General features: G+C 38.3%; 1 protein-coding gene across 4 annotated transcripts in view; it reads right to left on the reverse strand.

The window, feature by feature from the left end:
• The window catches only part of LOC126253992 (trypsin-1-like), a 180,739-nt gene that overhangs the window by 121,806 nt on the left and 41,651 nt on the right, over window positions 1–17,282 (reverse strand). For 2 of the 4 annotated variants that reach the window (XM_049955275.1, XM_049955274.1), the window contains exon 2: window positions 3,271–3,312. The exons of 1 other annotated variant lie outside the window; for it this stretch is intronic. In XM_049955275.1, coding sequence (XP_049811232.1) covers window positions 3,271–3,312 — 42 coding nt within the window. Of the gene's footprint in view, window positions 1–3,270; window positions 3,313–16,133; window positions 17,127–17,282 lie in introns of those variants that run through there. One more of the 4 variants, XM_049955277.1, reaches the window with a different exon arrangement.

Genomic DNA, 17,282 nt, shown 5'->3' on the forward strand with positions numbered 1-17,282 from the left:
ACAAGGCCAGGAGAGTGATGGAGTGGTTCGAGGAACACAGTGGCGAGTTCCAGTTGATGTGCTGGGCCCCCAACTAGCCAGATCTGCACCCGATTGAACACATCTGTGATGTGGTTGAACCTGGCACCAGAGCTCATCACCGCCCCCCTCCCCCTCTCCCCCCCCCTCCCGCCCCCCTGAATTTACAAGAATTTGGTGACATGTGCGCAGATGTGATGCCAACTCTCTCCAGTGACCCACACCAAGCCTCACTCCTTCCATGCCACAATGTGTCACCACTGTTATCTGAGCCAAAGGCAGACATACTGGCTATTAGGTAGGTGGTCATAATGTTCTGACTGATCAGTGTATATTAGTCATTTTGTGTCATCAGCCCAATATCTTTGTGGAAACACAATACAAGATTTCTGGCCTTCAATGAATCAATTAAATCCTAATTTTTTCTTCCTTTCTTTCTTTATTATTATTATTTTTTTAAAATGTTTCACAGACTAGGAAGCTCTTCCCTAGCATGTAACTGAGCAAGGTGACGTAGTGGTTAGCACAATGGACTCACATTCTAAGTGTCAGTTCAATTCCCTATCCACCATCTAGCTTTAGGTTTTTCTATGATTCCTCTAAACTGCTTAAGTAAATGTTTGGATGACACCCTTGAAATGAAACTGACAATTTTCTTCATGTTAAATACTGATCTTCCTTTCTTTTCTTTCCTAGCATGTATCTTGTGATATATGTGACACTGTTATCCTGATTTGCCAAAACTCTTTTATTTAACTTTGTGGACAGGTTGCCCTTCCTTTGCTTCAATCATCAGTTAACCTAAGGGAGGGAAGTTGTGTGCACTGCCTGTCTGTGAATCACGTAAACTTAGTTCTGAGTTTTAAATATTTGTGTATTTGTGTTTTTGAGGCAGAGACCGGGGACCAGCTCAACATTTTCCTAAACAAGAGTGGAAAACTACATTAAAAGCAAATTCTGTTTGGCCAATGTTCCAAACCAATATGGTTACTTTGCCACACAGATTTAATCCACTTCTGGCTCATTTCCTGGTCTCACGGGCTACTGTATTGTGCCTTAAGCTATATGAGCAGGTCTTTATTACTCCAGGGAAAATTATTTTCCATACTATAATTCTATACAAGACTATAATTAGTTAAAATATTGTGAAAATAATAGTTGCTACTGTCCATATAGGGAGATGCTGAGTCACAGATACGTACAACAAAAAGACTGTCCGAAAGTGAGCTTTCAGCCAAGAAGACCTTTGTCGAAAATACACACACACACACAAAAAACTCTCACACACATGACCTCAATCTCTGGCAGCTCGAGCCAGACTGTGAATAGCAGTGCATAATGGGACAGGCAACTGGGTGGGCGTAAGGAGGAGGATGGGACAGAGAGGAGGAAGGATAGCAGGGTAGGGGTGGGGGACAGTAAAGTGCTGCTGTGGGAGTGTGCAGGGAAAAAGTGAAAAGACTGGGTGTGTTAGTGGAACAGAGGTCTGTGTAGTGCTGGACTGGGGAACACCGAGAGGTCTAGATGGGTAAGGACAATGACTAATGGAGGTTGAGGCCAGGAGGGTAATGGGAATTTGAGGTGGAAGTCAACATCGAGGAAGGTGGCTTGTTGGGTTCATTGATGACATCTTCATGATCTGGATCATTGGTGAGGACACCCTATCCACATTCCTCCAGAACCTCAACACCACCCGCATTCGCTTCACCTTGTCCTACTTAGCCCAATGAGCCACCTTCCTTGATGTTGACCTCCACCTCAAAGATGGCTACATCAGTACTTCTGTCCATATCAAACATACTAACCACCAGCAGTACTTCCACTTCGACAGCTGCCACCCATTCCATACTAAGAAATCCCTTCCATACAGCCTAGCCACCCATGGCTGTTGCATCTGTAGTGGTGAGTGGCCCATCTCAAAATATACTGAGGGTCTGACTGAGGCCTTTACAGACCGACATTAACCTCCCAACCTTGTACAAAAACAGATCTCCCATGCTTATCTTTCCAGTCACCCACCAACTCCCAAAGTCCCACTGCACGGCCACAGAGGAGCATTCCCCTTGTGACTCAGTACCACCCAGGACTGGAGCAACTGAATTACATTCTCCGCCAGGGCTCTGACTACCTCTCGTTGTGCCCTGAAATGAGAAATGCCCTACTCACTATCCTTCCCACTCCTCTCACCGTGGTACTCCACTGCCTACCAAACCTACACAATATCCTTGTCCATCCTTACACAATCCCTGCTCCCAACCCCTTGTCTCATGGCTCATATCCCTGTAATAGACCTGAATGCAAGACCTGTCCTATACATCCTCCCACCACCACCTAATCCAGTTCTATCCCATCAGAGGCAGGGCTACCTGTGAAACCAGTCATTGATCTACAAGCTAAGCTGCAACCAGTGTGCTGCATTCTATGTGGGCATGACAACTAACAAGCTGTCTGTCCGCGTGTATGGCCATTGACAACTGGACCACTCTGTTGTGAGCATGCCGCCAACAACATGTTATTCATTTCATTGGCTGCTTCCCAGCCTGTGCCATTCCCCCCACCAACACCAGCTTTTCTACAATGTGCAGGTAGGAACTCTCCCTGCAATATATCCTACTTTCCCGTAACCTTTCTGGCCTCAACCTTCGTTAACATTGTCCTTTCCCATCTAGCTCCTTCCCTGTTCCCATTCCAGCACTACATAGCCCTCTGTCCCACCAGCACACCCAGTCTTTTCACTTCTTTGCTTTTCTGGAACATCCTCCCCTCTGGCCCGCCCACTGTCTAACTTCCCGACTGCACCTAGCTGCCCTACTCTCCATCTCATCCCTGCACACTCCCACAGCAACACTTTACTGTCTCCCACCCATACCCTGCTATTCCTCCCCCTCTACACCCCAGCCTCCTACTTTTACCCATCTGACTGCCTCGCTCATCATGTGCTGCTACTCGCAGTCTGGCTCCAGCTGCCTGAGACTGTTGTCATGTGTGTGTGAGTTGTATTTGCGTGCATATGTGTGTGTGTGTGTGTGTGTGTGTGTGTGTGTGTGTGTGTGTGTGTGTATTTTTGCCAAAGGCCTTGTTAACCGAAAGCTCACTTTCTGAGTCTTTTTGTTGTGCTTATCAGTGACTCAGCATCTCCGCTATATGGTGAGTGGCAACTGTCCTTTTCACAATATTGTTACATTCAATCCTGGATTTTCCATTGTATAATGTATAAGACATTTATTTCACAAGTATCTAATTGTCACTTACCCGACTGAGTGTTTCTGTTGCCTCCAGCAATAGATGGTTCAGCTGGAAAAAAAAAAGAGCTATTATTTGGATCGTAGAAATATCTTAAGCTGCAGAAATTTATTAATAAGATTATGCAGGATTCACTGGAGACTCATAGTTTGTGTTTGATCAATGACACAGGGAGTTTTTGATGTTCCTAATGAGGGATTCAGGTCATAATGCAAGAATCACTGACTACATGTATCTAACCTTTGCTATCTTCAGTAATTTATTTAGTTTATCAGTTACATGTTCTATGAGGCACTTGCACAATAGGCTATACCATAAGTCATACAGCAAACGTACTGGTTACTAAAATGTGTTAATATAATAGAGAAAAGTTTGTAATTTAATAAAAGAAATAACTGTACAATCCTTTGCATTAAGTGGGTTACAAGTTTCTAAATAAAAATTCTTCAAAGGAATTGAAGGATTTGTCTAGAAGTGACTTTTTAGCTTATCTTCAAATTTGCCTTTTTTGTGAGACTTTTGTATCATAAAGTAAATTGTCAAATATTTTGTTTGTAATGTTATTCTCCGTTTCTAAGTAATAATGAGTTTTAATTATGATTAATAAAGGGAATTTTTCGTCTAATATTGTAATTAAGAAACCTGGTGGGCTATTTACAACCAATTTCACAAGATAATACATGTAGTGTGTGGTTGGTGTTAAAACACCAAACTTTTTAAGTAACTGACTACAATAAAATTATGGAAACCTCTACATGTTAGTCTAACTGCATATTTGTGTGAAATGGAAATTTTGTTTTTGAATGATGATATACAAAATAATATTATTCTATAGGACATTCTCAAATGAAAATAAGTGTGGTATCTTAATTAATTATTCATTTCTCTCCAATATTGTACTAACAGAAGTGGCTGAACTGAGTTGCTTAAAAGTACGAAATAGGTTTATTCCAGTTAAAGTCTTCATGAATGTGTATATCAAATAACTCTTAAGATTCTCTCTTTATTATTCACTCTCTCTTAAAAATAAAACCGAAATATTGAACGAGACACCACTTCCATAAAACCAGTCAACAGGTCTCTCACACATAATTTACGATTTACTTTGTTGCTTTATGTTTGTTTTTATTTATTATACAATTCACATCACTGGAAAAAAATAACTAATTCTGCTGTGTGTATGTCAAATATATATGGACCATGTTTTCACCCATATTCTCAATACTCTGACCATCCCCATGAATAACCTGCAAAGGAAAACCCAATTCATTACCCAGTATCACTCTGGAGTGGAGCAACTTAAACCATATCCTCCACCTGGGCTTCAACTATTAACAGCCTGCCTGGACATAAGAAACATCGCTGAAATCCCCTCCCCTTTTCAGGAAAGGTATTCCACTGCATACCCAATCTACAAAATGTTCTGGTTCATTCTTATGCCACACCTACTCCCTACCCTTATTCACGTGTGTCATACACCTGTGGAAAGTCCAAGTACAAAGCTTATCTTACGCATCCACCCAGCACATCCAACTCCAGACTTGTCACAGGAATGTCCCACTCTATCAGAGGTAGGTGAAATTACGAAAGCACATCCTGAAATGGGATCATTGCCATAGTCATGGCAGTGGCTTGTTTATCATAACGAGCTGTGCACTGTTAGTCAAAAATCCATTTACCTGTGAGAAAACATTAAATTGTTTATCTTAAACTTCTCTAGAAAGAAACTATCATGTATGGGAATCTTCTCTTTTTTATTCTTATCAGTTACTGAAATCAAATTTCTCTTCTCAAAATCATTTAGAAAATCCACACTGAAATTATCATAGACCAATAGCAGCTTCTATTTGTATGTCAGATAGCTTAGTCGAGAATCACAATGATTTTTTTTTTCACTGGAGAATTGTATACAGCTATGATTCTGAAATGATATACATAGTAGTGTCTGCTTACAAGCACATGCTTCTGTGTGCTCATCAACAAATTTTACTTGTTTTACTTTTACTAAACTCATCTGTCATTATACATCTGGCACCACCCTCTTTTTTATATTCTAGTATATAATCATTTATAGTTAACTTCTCTATTCCTGTCATTATCTGATGAACAGTTAAGCAAAAGATGTATCCATGATAGTATGAGTTTCATTTGACAATGAAATAGATTAATGAATGGGTTTTTGACCAAGAAAGAAAATTTCTTTGAAACTCATATGAGGTGTTCAGAGGGAACTTGAAGGAAGAAAACTGAAATATTTTTAGAGCCAATGCTGGTAAATAAAATATTTAACTCTTTCTTAAAGCTGTTCTCTTTGCCTCTTTGTCCTTTGAAACTGACGGTACAGTTAAATAGGAGATGGGATTAAAGAATTTACTGGTAAAAAGAGAGAGACATACCTACTTGAAAGGACGCAATACTGTCAATAGTCAAAACTCAATTATCACCAATACTGTAAAATACTCCAGTTGGTTATCAACAAAGCAAAACACATATACTATAACCAAAAATAAAATGCTTCAAGAATAAAGCATATTTAATTGATCATCGCTTCTACAGTCTGACTGAGTACCTAAAAACCAAACAACAAAAATAAAGATGCATTATGAATATTCTACTTTGTATGTTGCCTCTAATGTTTGTTGTATATATGATTCTTTGCTCAATTACTTCACTATCTAATCCTTAGGAATGTAATAAAAACTGTATTTTATCTTGTAAAGATCTAACTGTGTCCAATATCCTTCTATATATTCTATACATGTAGGGTTTGAAGGACTAAATAAGTAAATAAGCAAAAACAGAAAGCAGGACTGCTAAACAGGAAACAAATGAAAATAGTAGGTGAAAGAAATTGACTTCCCATGCAACAGTTAAGGAAGAAATGATGATACAGAGAAATTACTAATTACCAGTTTCATTGTACGTGCTAACAAACACTCAAATACAAAAATAGTCAATTTCGGGTGGCTGAGGGCTGTTCTAGCTGGCGGGCCAATAGTCTCCAATTGTAGATATTTGGGTTTTTAGTCAGTGTTACAGAGAGAGAGAATTCATGTGTGTGTGTGTGTGTGTGTGTGTGTGTGTGTGTGTACATGAGTTTTTGTTCCTTCTGTTGTTACAGCCACAGCTGAATTTGATGGTAGATCAACTGATTCTGGCTGGCTGCAACTTGTAACTTCTGATGCCTCCCACGTGCTGTGGTCACTCCAGAGTGTGGCCAAAATCAGTGAGTGGTGAGCAAGCTGGCAAGTACTTCCTCTGATGCTGCTGTTGTTATAATTTCACTCACCTGGGCTTTACATATCCTGATCCACCCCTCCACTTTGGAATGGGACACTGAGTGGAACTGATTATTTGTCAGGTTGTGTATGCCATTGACATTGCATCTACAGAAGGACATTAGAGCTAGTGTCAGATCTATAGCGTGGGAACATCCAGCATTGTCAGTTACAAAATTGTTAGACAGAGCCTGTATTGCAGTATGCAGGTTTTTGTTGATATCTGAGCCACATACCAGAAATCTGAGATAGAGTTCACTGTTAAGAGCTATTTTCTCACTTCAGTGGGCTTGCAAAGTTCATATACATCTTTTCTATGGGTGCTTTGGCTTGGGCCAGGGCAAAAAATCATTGCTTCAGCACTGTTTTATTGACTGGATTAAAGGTTCAGACTACCGGTATTCTTTCAATGTTTTCAATACTGGTATTAACTCCTATCCAGGAAGTATAACACTGTGCTAAAGACCATGTACATGTCTTTCCCCAGCAATATCAGTGAAGCAACTGGAGGATACCTGACCAGAACAAGAAAAGAATGAAAACTCTATATTACCACTCTTCCATCATCAATAACAGGATGCCTTCACACACATTGAATCTGTGGTGAATCGACAAAAGTGTGCTAAGTATTGGCTCCACACATTTTCTACATCTACATTCTACAAAGCTCTCTGATGTGCATGGCAGATGCTACTTCCTATCTGATAAAAAAGAAACATAGTAAAACAGCACTGATGCTCAGTGTAGGATACTCACAATCTTTTATTCACTAACAGGGTACAAAAATGTCATACATAATGCACACAAACATACCAAGAAAGAGGCAATCGCTGTACCAGAGAGCTCACTGCTTAAGTCTCAGACGACACACAGTATAACCAACTTAAGTGAACCAGATATAAAAGTGGAAGTATAGCATTGTTTATCAATATAAGAGGAAGAAACAAAATAAAACATCTGTAACTGATTATCACATACCAGAGTTATATAACATACTAGTTTCATTTTAATATGGAGCATAGGAAGAATGATTGCTTGAATACCTCTATGTACTCTGTAAACAGTCTAATCTTGTATATGTAGTCCCTATGGGAGTTATGCACAGCAGGCTGTAATATAGTTCTAGATTATTGACTTAATACTGGTTCTTGAAAGTTTATGAATAGAATTTGATGCAATTTGGATATCTACCTTTAAGCGTCTGCCAGTTCAGGTTTTTCAGCATCTCCATGACACTTTTCCATGGGTCAAACAAACCTATGACCATTTGTGGTACCCTTTTTTGCATACACTTAGCACCCCTTACTAGTCCTATTTGGTATGGGTCCAACACATTTGAGCAGTATTCCAGGTTGTTGCACTAGTGCTTTATATGCAATTTCCTTTGTAGACTGGGTGATTTGCCTAGTACCCTACCAAAGACCTGAAGTCTGGCATCTGGTTTTCCTATGACTGAGCCTATGTGATCATTCTATTTCACATCCCTACAAATTTTTACACCCAGGTAATTGTGATTTCAGTTGTGACTCAGTAATACTGTAGTCAGATACTACATTTTTGTGTTTTGTAAAGGGCACAGCTTTACATTTCTGAATATTTATAGCAACCTGCCAATCTTTGCACTGTTTGAAATCTTACCAAGTTCTCTCTGAATATTTGCACACCTCTTTCGGACAGGACTTCTCAATATAGATATCGGCATCATCTGTAAGAGTTGGTATTCATATTTTCCAACAATTCTTTAATACACAACACAAATTGTGTCATAACACACTTCCCTTACACTCATGAGGACTTACTTCTACTTTTGGCAATGACTCCTACATTCCCTCTACCAAACAATCCTCAGACCAGTCACAATTTAAAATTTTTTTTAGAGAACATGGCTTGGAGATCTGACAGTGATCTACTATAAATTAACAATTAATAAAACAGTCAAGATCACTATAATCATTTATTTAAAAATGATGACCGGTTTTGACCTTTATGGTGGCCATCATCAAGCCTAATGCAGTGTAAATACAGGGTGTACAAAAGTCTGGGAGCACTTTCAATTATTTATTGCACAAGAACCAAACATTGTACAGATATCATACATATGTCATTTTGAAGAGAAACCCTGAAAGTTTGTTTTTCATGTATACTGCCACAGCATAATTTGGTAATTTGCCAATAGTCAGCGCTAGTCGCAAACATGATGAGTTCAGGTGCAGAGCGAGCTTTCTGTGTGTTGGAGGTTGACAAAAACAAGTGTGCTATAGCAGTTCAACGGATGTTTGGAACCAAGTAATGGTAAGAAGCCACCAACAAGGAAGGCCATTTACCACTGGCGCAACAAATTCATTATGACGGGTTGCTTGTCCCCTGCAAAGAGAAGCAGGCATTCCAGTGTGAGTGAAGTGAATGTGGAATGCATATGAGAGACTTTCATAAGGAGTCCAAAGAAATCAGAGTGTCGTGCATTCCGTGAACTCAAAATGGCTCCAATGACAGTGTGGAAAGTGCTGCAAACAGAAACTGTCTATAAAACCATTCCAATTGGAGCTAGTGCAGAAGCACAACAAGAAAGACAAGCGTTTTGAGTTTTGTTCGCAGTTGCAAGAATTGAATGAGGACGGGGATGACATTATTGATCGCTTAATTTTTAGCAACAAAGCCACTTTTTACACTAATGGGAAAGTGAACAGGCATAATTGTCAAATCTTGGGTACAAAGCATCCACATGAATGGACTGAATTTGAGCGTGATTGCCCGTAGGTAAATGTTTTCTGTGCCTTGTCATATCGAAAACTATATGGGCCACTCTTCTTCACCAAGAGCACTGTCTACTTGGACATGTCACAGCAATGGCTGATGCCTCAAATGCAATCAGACTCTCTGTTCAAGTTTCAGCAGGATGTGGCACCGCCCCATTTTCATCGTGAAGTTTATGGGTATCTGAACATAGAGCTGCCGCATCGATGGATTGGCCATGACAGAGAATGGGACAGCTGTTTCCTGAAATGGCCTCCCCGATAACCAGATCTCACTCCATGTGAATTTTTTCTGTGAGGACACATTAAAGATCAGGTGCACGTACCACCTCCACCACTTGATGAAGTGGGGTTCAGGATAGAATACGGGAAGCGACTGCCACAGTCAACAATGCCAAGCTGGGATAGGTATGGCAAGAATTTGATTACCATACTGACATCTGCTGGGTCATTCATGGATCCTATATAGAATGTTTGTAAAAAAACTTTCAGAGTTTCTCTTCAAAATGCAATATGTATGACATCTGTACAATGTTTAGTTCTTGTGCAATAAATAATTGAAAGTGTTCCCGGGCTTTATGTACACCCTGTATATAAAGAGTGTCAAATTATATTTGGAAGTCAGAAAATAAAGTAGTGTGTGACAAAAGAAAAGAAAGAGCAACAAAAGTTAGAATAACATAGCATTCATCCATATGGCTGCAGCTAGCATTGCATGGATGAGTTGTGTGAAATCACAGTCATTTACTGTTGCTGATGGCTAATCTTTGGCAGTTAAATCTTACTTAAGTCAATACCTATTGGCTGAGACTGCCATCATGCAGCCTAAGTGTGTGTTTTTCACTCCATTTAACCTGTGGCAGATTAGCCATCAGCAGCAGTACACAACTGTGATTTCACACAATTGTTCCACGCACTGTCAGCTTCAACCGTATGGGTAAATGCTGTGCTATTTTAACTCTTGTTGGTAAACAGCATTTCTGAAAGTACCAACCAATGTCACAAGGTGGCGATCAGTTACCATGTACCCTATTACACTGGCTCTTTTAACTTGAAATGTTTTTAATACGTTTGTTTGCTTGGCCATCTTCCGCAGCAGCTGTTAATATCTGTTATTACAGGTTATCTGTCTTGAGGTGACTGCAATCTTCTTTGTAATTAGACTGCAGTTCATCTCAAGGTGGATAACCTACAGTAACAGATAAGATGTTTTTAGCTTATACAATTATTATCAACGAACTGATACAGTTATTTGTAAGCCACTTTTCACACAATGTTATACAAATACTTTTATATTTTCTTTCATATTTTATTTGTTCATTTGAAAGCATCTTACTTAAGTCATTACCTGTTGCCAGAGGCTGACATCTTGTGGCATAAGTCTGCATTTTCACTCTGTTTAACATGTGGCAGATTAGCCATCAGCAGCAGTAAAAGACTGTGATTTCACACAACTGTTCCATGCACTGCATGTTGCAGCCATAGGTGTAAGTGCTATACTAGTTTAACTCTTGTTGGTCTTTCTTTTCTTTTGTCACACACTGTGTTATTTTCTGACTTCCCTATTTATGTTGGCACTCTTTATATCTTTCAGTGCATTAGATCTGAAGATGGAAAGCATAAAGGCCAAACCAGTCATCGTTTTTAAATAAATGATTACTGCGATCTTGATTGTTTTATTAACTGATAGTGACAAATTTGGTTTGATACTGATATTATTGTACTTTTGTTAATAGGTATTAGTGTGGTACCAGTTTAATTACTTTTAGGAAGCAAAGACATTTTTTGTCTTTTTGATCGATGTCTTCATAATGCCACATGAGAAAACTGTGAGTTGGGTTTCATATGGTGGATGTTTTTGGAATCCATACTGGTTGGCATGGAAGAGGTCAATCTGTTTGAGATACTTCATTATGTTTGACATCAGAATATGTTCTAAGATCCTACAACAGATGGATGTGAATGATGTTAGATTGCAGTTTTGGGGATTACTTTTGCTATCCTTCTTATAGAAAAACTTATGTTTTCTTCCAGCTACTACTACTGGGCACAGTTTTTTGTTCAGGAGATCTACAATGCTTAATAGAAGGGTTACCTCATCCACAAATCTAATTCCATTAGGCCTTGACCCTTGTTCAGTTTTAGTAATTTCAACTGTTTCTTGACACTAATATGTATGTCAGTTATTTGTGCAGTGATGTGAAAATTAAACCAGTGCACTATTCCCGGTTTTTACTTTGTAATGGAAACTTTCTGTTTTTCTTTTCTGTTTTTGTTTTTCTGCATTCAGTTTCACTTCTTGTGTCTGGACATTAATTTTTATAGTGCTTTGGCCACCTCTGCTGAATACATAGAGAACTCATTAGAGCCTTGACATGGAAGATGGGGCTATAATTGAGGTCATACTGGTAATTACTCAAGAACTGGGTTCAGCATTGTACTGTATCTTCTGGAAGAATGGACTGGGGACTGACCAGTTAATACCAGTGGCCTTTGATCTGTAATTAAATATAGCTTCATTCCGTAGGAGTACATATGAAAATTGCTGACTCCATATTCAGTGCTGTGCTAAGCTTAAGGACAAAAGTTACTTTCACATGATGTGTCACTGCCAAGTAATACAGCTTGATGAAACTTCAAACATACGAAGACAGAAATGCTTCAGTACAGTACAGAAGGGAACTGAAAGAAATATGCAATGTGAGGAACAGAAATGACCCTTTTTTTCAAAGACAATATTTACAATGAAGTCAGCACAATTTATGATGATCCACTGGTAAACCAAGCAGAAAAATACATACTTTCAGTAAACTAGATAAAAAATCAGTATATCAAGATAAAGATGTCAATGATAAATTTAACATATTCCTGAATGAATTTGTTACCATTTTTGAAGCTGTGTTTCACAAGATAATTTCAAAAAACACCAATCTGAATGATTACAGGAGACATTGGCCCCCTAAGGGAATCAAAACATTCTGTAAAACAAAGAGAATGCTTTATGTCTCACTCAGAAATTCTAACAAACCTCAGGATGGGGAGTACTACAGGCATGGTAGATGAAAGTGATGTAGTTACCAATATCTTCAGCAACCATTTTTTGACAGTAGTAGATCAAATGGATTGTAAAGGGTCTAGAGTTGAAGCCATGAGTCTTCTACAAAATGCAGTTCAGAAGCAAATTAGTCAAATGCATGTATCCTATATTACAACTGAATAGATTGAGAAGGTAACAAGGCAAATGAAAAATAAAAAATCCACTGGTGTGGATAATATATCTATCAAAGTACTGGAGGCCTGCTGCAAATTTATTCTTGAGGTTCTCTGTCACATATTTAATGAATCCACAAATCAAGGACTGTCCCTAATAGATGCAAAAATGCAATTGTGAAACCAATGTTCAAAAAAGGTGATAAAGCTGATGTTACCAATTACCAGACAAATTCATTATTAGGAAGTCACTCTAAAATCCTACAAAAATTAATGTTCAAGGGAATCGTGGATCATCTTAATAGAAATAAAATTCTTAATAAAATCAGTTAGGATTCCAAAAGGGTACTTCAACTGAACATGCCATTTTCTCATTTGTCAACTAACTCCTTGAATTCATAAACAATAAAATGTTCCCAGCTAGAATCTTCTGTGATCTTTCCAAAGCATTCAGCTGGGTAGAACACAAAATTCTACTTATGAAGACTGAACACTATGGATTAAATGCTCATGTCCAAGAAGAGCACATGACTGCACTTCTAATTGGTCCAGTCCCAACGCTCTTGGCAGCGTAGCAAATGGTGACGCTGATGTGTGGGTGTCTATGGAACACAGGCAGAGAGACCACCTCTTCATGCAGTCACTGTGCCACTGTGGAGTGTGGCACTGCTTGCCTTGCAGTTCTGTTAAATGTGGTTGCAATTGAATTTGCTGTTTGATGTAGATGCCTTCTTGCCTACTGCATAACATAGCAGTCATCTGTTGCTATTGTTGACCATGGTCAACCACATCCTCTCCATGAGGGAGCAGTGACTGTGGTTCAGAATGCTCTCCCATGCATTTATTTATTTTATTTTTATTTATTTATTTATCCATCCATAGACAGTAAATATTGTATGGATGTTGTCCAAAATTATATGTAAATTTATGGAAAACAATTTGTGCAAAAGGAACACAAAAAATTTTACATTAAGTAGTACAAAGAATAACACATACAAAATTGTACAAAAAATGTACAAAGAATAATACTTGGTCATACAAGACACAGTAATACAACTTTTTAAACATGAATACTAACAGTATTGTAACTGCATAGTCTGTTTGCCCTTAAGACTTTACTTTTGTCTTCATTACACAGGAAGCTCTTATTTTCACTACAATAATTCAGTAAAGATTTTACCAAACTCAGCAGCTGTCCATCAGATATACAAAATTAACAGAAACTTTAGGGGATGAAAGACAGTGTTTTCAGTTTTGCCTTAATATAAACATTATCAGAATTATTTATTGGTCTAAATGGTCATTTACTGAGTAAAACCATTGTTCAAGTAGAAATTCTTTAAATTCTACTTTAAATCTGTTTTCATCTTCTAACTTTCTGATGTTGGCTGACACTATGTTGTATAGTTTTGTGCCAATATGGCTGACTGTGTGTTATTATTCAGATAGTGCTCTTCTGTAACAGAAAGATTTGTTTTAGATGGCAAGTGGTGGAACTCCAAAATATTATTCTGTATATTGCAAGAAACTGAAAATAGCCAAAATATTCCATCCTGGCACCCTCTGCAGTACAGACATTTGCAATAATTCTAAGAGTAAACAGACTCAGGTAAGTTTCTGCACAAGTTTCATTACATGGTCATTAAAATTAAGATTTTTATCTACATGAATCCCCAGCAATTTTGTTGATGCCGTTCTGTCTATGGCCTTGTCACCCAACAACAGATCAAGATTTACATTTTGACATATTTTCCCAAACTGCATATAATTTGTTTTATTTGCATTTAATGTCAATTGGTTTGCATTGGACCAAGTGTGGACATTCTTTATTATTTGATCAGTAGCTGTTTGCAGCATTTGCTTTGGTGCACCTATTATCACACTAGTGCCATCTGCGAATAGTATGGCCTTTGCTGCTCCATCTGAGGTGTGAAAGTCATTTATGTAGACAAGTAACAATAAGGGACCTAGAATACTGCCTCCCGGCACTCCTATTTCAACTTTTTTTGCATCTGATACTAAATTTATTTTGTGGTTGGAGTACTCTGGCAGCAGTCCTACAATCTGTGTTCTGTTTTGTAGGTATGATTCAAACCACTTTTTCCCTGTCCGATGAATAGCTAATGCTTCCAGTTTTTCTAAAAGAATGCTATGATTGACAGTGTGAAATGCTTTGGAGAGATCTAAATTTATTCCTACTAAACTGTTGTCTTTTTCTAGATGTTTGATTATTTGTTTAGTTTAGCACATTAGTGCTGCTTTTGTATTTTTACCTGCCTGGAAGTCATGCTGATTTCTATTTAATTACTTATAGTCATTTAGATATTTGTTGATTCTGTACTTCATTGATTTTTTTATTATTTTGGAAGATGCTGGAAGGAGGAATAGTTTTCTGTTATGCTTGTCGCCATTTTTGAATAATGGCTTCACTTTCGACATTTTCATCCTTTTCAGAAACACTCCTTCACTAAATGAAAGGTTGGCTATGTACACCAAGGGCCTTGCGGTTTGTGCAGCTGTCATTGTAACGATATAACCAGGCACCTCATCTACTCCTGCTGACATTTTAGGTTTCAAGCTCTTTATTACTTTGAACACTTCATGTTGCATCTATCCTCATGGTACGAGCAGCTTTTGGAAAGTCAGGTTTTTCTTGGTTTGTAAATTTTGAACTAAATGAAGTTGTTGAATTTATGAAATAACTGTTGATGCAATGTGGCAAATCTTGTTTTTTAATACAGACATTTTCTGTGTTTTGAGAACGATATCCTGGTCTTCGCATCTCTCTCCTGTTTCAGTCTTCACAAAACCCCATATGGCTTTTGATTTGTCATCAGACTGTCTTATTAAGTTGTCATTACTCATAAATTTTGCCTTGGCAATTACTTTTCGATATACCCTCTTGTAATTCTTAACATATTCTATGAACTGTGCATCTGTAGATGTCTTCAATTTTGAATTTAGTCTCTTTAGTGTCCCACAAGAAGTTTTGATGCCAGCTGTGATCCAAAAACTTAAGTTTGTATTGTGATGACAGCTTCTTTGGAAAGCACATTTTGAAATATCTTATGAAAATTGAAGAAAAAGTGTTATATGCTTCATTCGTATTTGTTAGGGACAGCACTTCTGCCCAGAACTCGCTAGTTAGGATATTTGTAAATTCTATACAGTTTTCAGTGGAAAATGTTCTTTTATACGTGAAGTACACTTTTTTTTCCTTGCAGTGGCATTGAAGGAATTTTGAGGATAAGAGCATTATGGTTTGATAATCCCAAACCAGTAATTGTTACTTCAATTTCTGTGGATCGTACATTTGAAAATATATTATCTATAAGACTGTTTGTATTATATGTTGTTCTTTTGGGTTCATGTATGTGTGGAAACAGATTGAAACTACATAATAGATTTGGGAATTAATTTTTTAGCCTACTTTCATTCATAAGATTTATGTTGAAATCCCACAGACGGCTACAGTGGCTCTTTCAGTAAGAAGAATGTTAAGTGGTGTTTCTAATTGATTAATGAATATGTCTGTATCCCCAGTATGTGAAACAGTGCTGTAAGCAGTGATAAGCTCCTGGGTTACACTCATCGTACTTTGTCCTGCTTCCAATTTCCTACTGTTTCTTACCCATTTGAAGTCATCCGGATGTTGTCTCTGGAACATGCTGAAATGAAGAACACCACCACAATGCTCCTGTAACTGGTCACTGATTGAAACATGCTGTCTTTTCCCATTTCTTCAACTGCCTCGTGTTGTGGGGTCAGTCCCATTTGGCGATATAGTTACCTGATCTCACATTGTGTGATGTCCGATTTATTTTGCATGACTGGGAGACCTCTAGAAAAATGCTCCCAAACTTTCATTCATTTCCACCAATTAGTTAATATGTTACATTACTTTACCTATTTCTTCCCCAAGTTTTGCGGAGCTGTGTACTATAGCTAATTCCTCTTTCTGTATTGGAAAATAGCTCATGTAAACCACTGATAACATTTTTGACTTAAATAGTAATCAGTTGCCTCGTGCCATCACACTCTTACATGATAGCTCTGCCCTCATTTCATGGTGGGAGGTATTGGCGCTATGTGTAAGATGCTTGCTTGGTGCAAACGAGGCCAAGCAGAAACTTTTCAAGATGTAGAATAAGCTGCTAGCAGATCACCAGCCACTCAAAGTTATTGTCTTTTCTCTGAGCTGATTTAATGGGTAGACTATTTGGGCTGTTTTGGGAATGAATTTAATGTAAAATGTTGTATGGTATTGTTGGCTGGGAAATCCCACAGGGTGGGTTTACCTGACTAGTGGAAAGGGTGTTCTTCCTCAACACATATTGGCCCCTTTCCTTGCAGATATGTAAGAGGTGTCCCATATGTGTATTTGTAAAGTGCAGGAGAGTATAATGGATTTGTGTACAGCATAGTGTTATATTTGTGTTTTATGATAATGATGGAAGAAGGGATAGGGTGAAACCTGGTGCCATCACATAGCCTACTCCTCTAGAAGAGGACAAAGGGGCTGCTATGCTTAACGTCCCAATCTGATGGATGGATCGATGTCAACAGTGATATCTTCAGTTAATGAGACAATAAGAGAGGTTTGGAATTTAATCCAGGACACTGATGCAAAGACTGGTGACCAGGAACTTAATGCTATCACCTGTCCGCCCCTTGCTGGCCTAATACTGATACTTAAAATTTCATCCACAACCAGGAATACCCCGAGTTGAGCACCATTGCACAAGCATGTGTTAGTGACTTTGGCCATGGAGGTAGTTAC

Source organism: Schistocerca nitens, chromosome 1 (assembly GCF_023898315.1).
Source record: "Schistocerca nitens isolate TAMUIC-IGC-003100 chromosome 1, iqSchNite1.1, whole genome shotgun sequence".
Lineage (NCBI taxonomy): Eukaryota > Metazoa > Arthropoda > Insecta > Orthoptera > Acrididae > Schistocerca > Schistocerca nitens.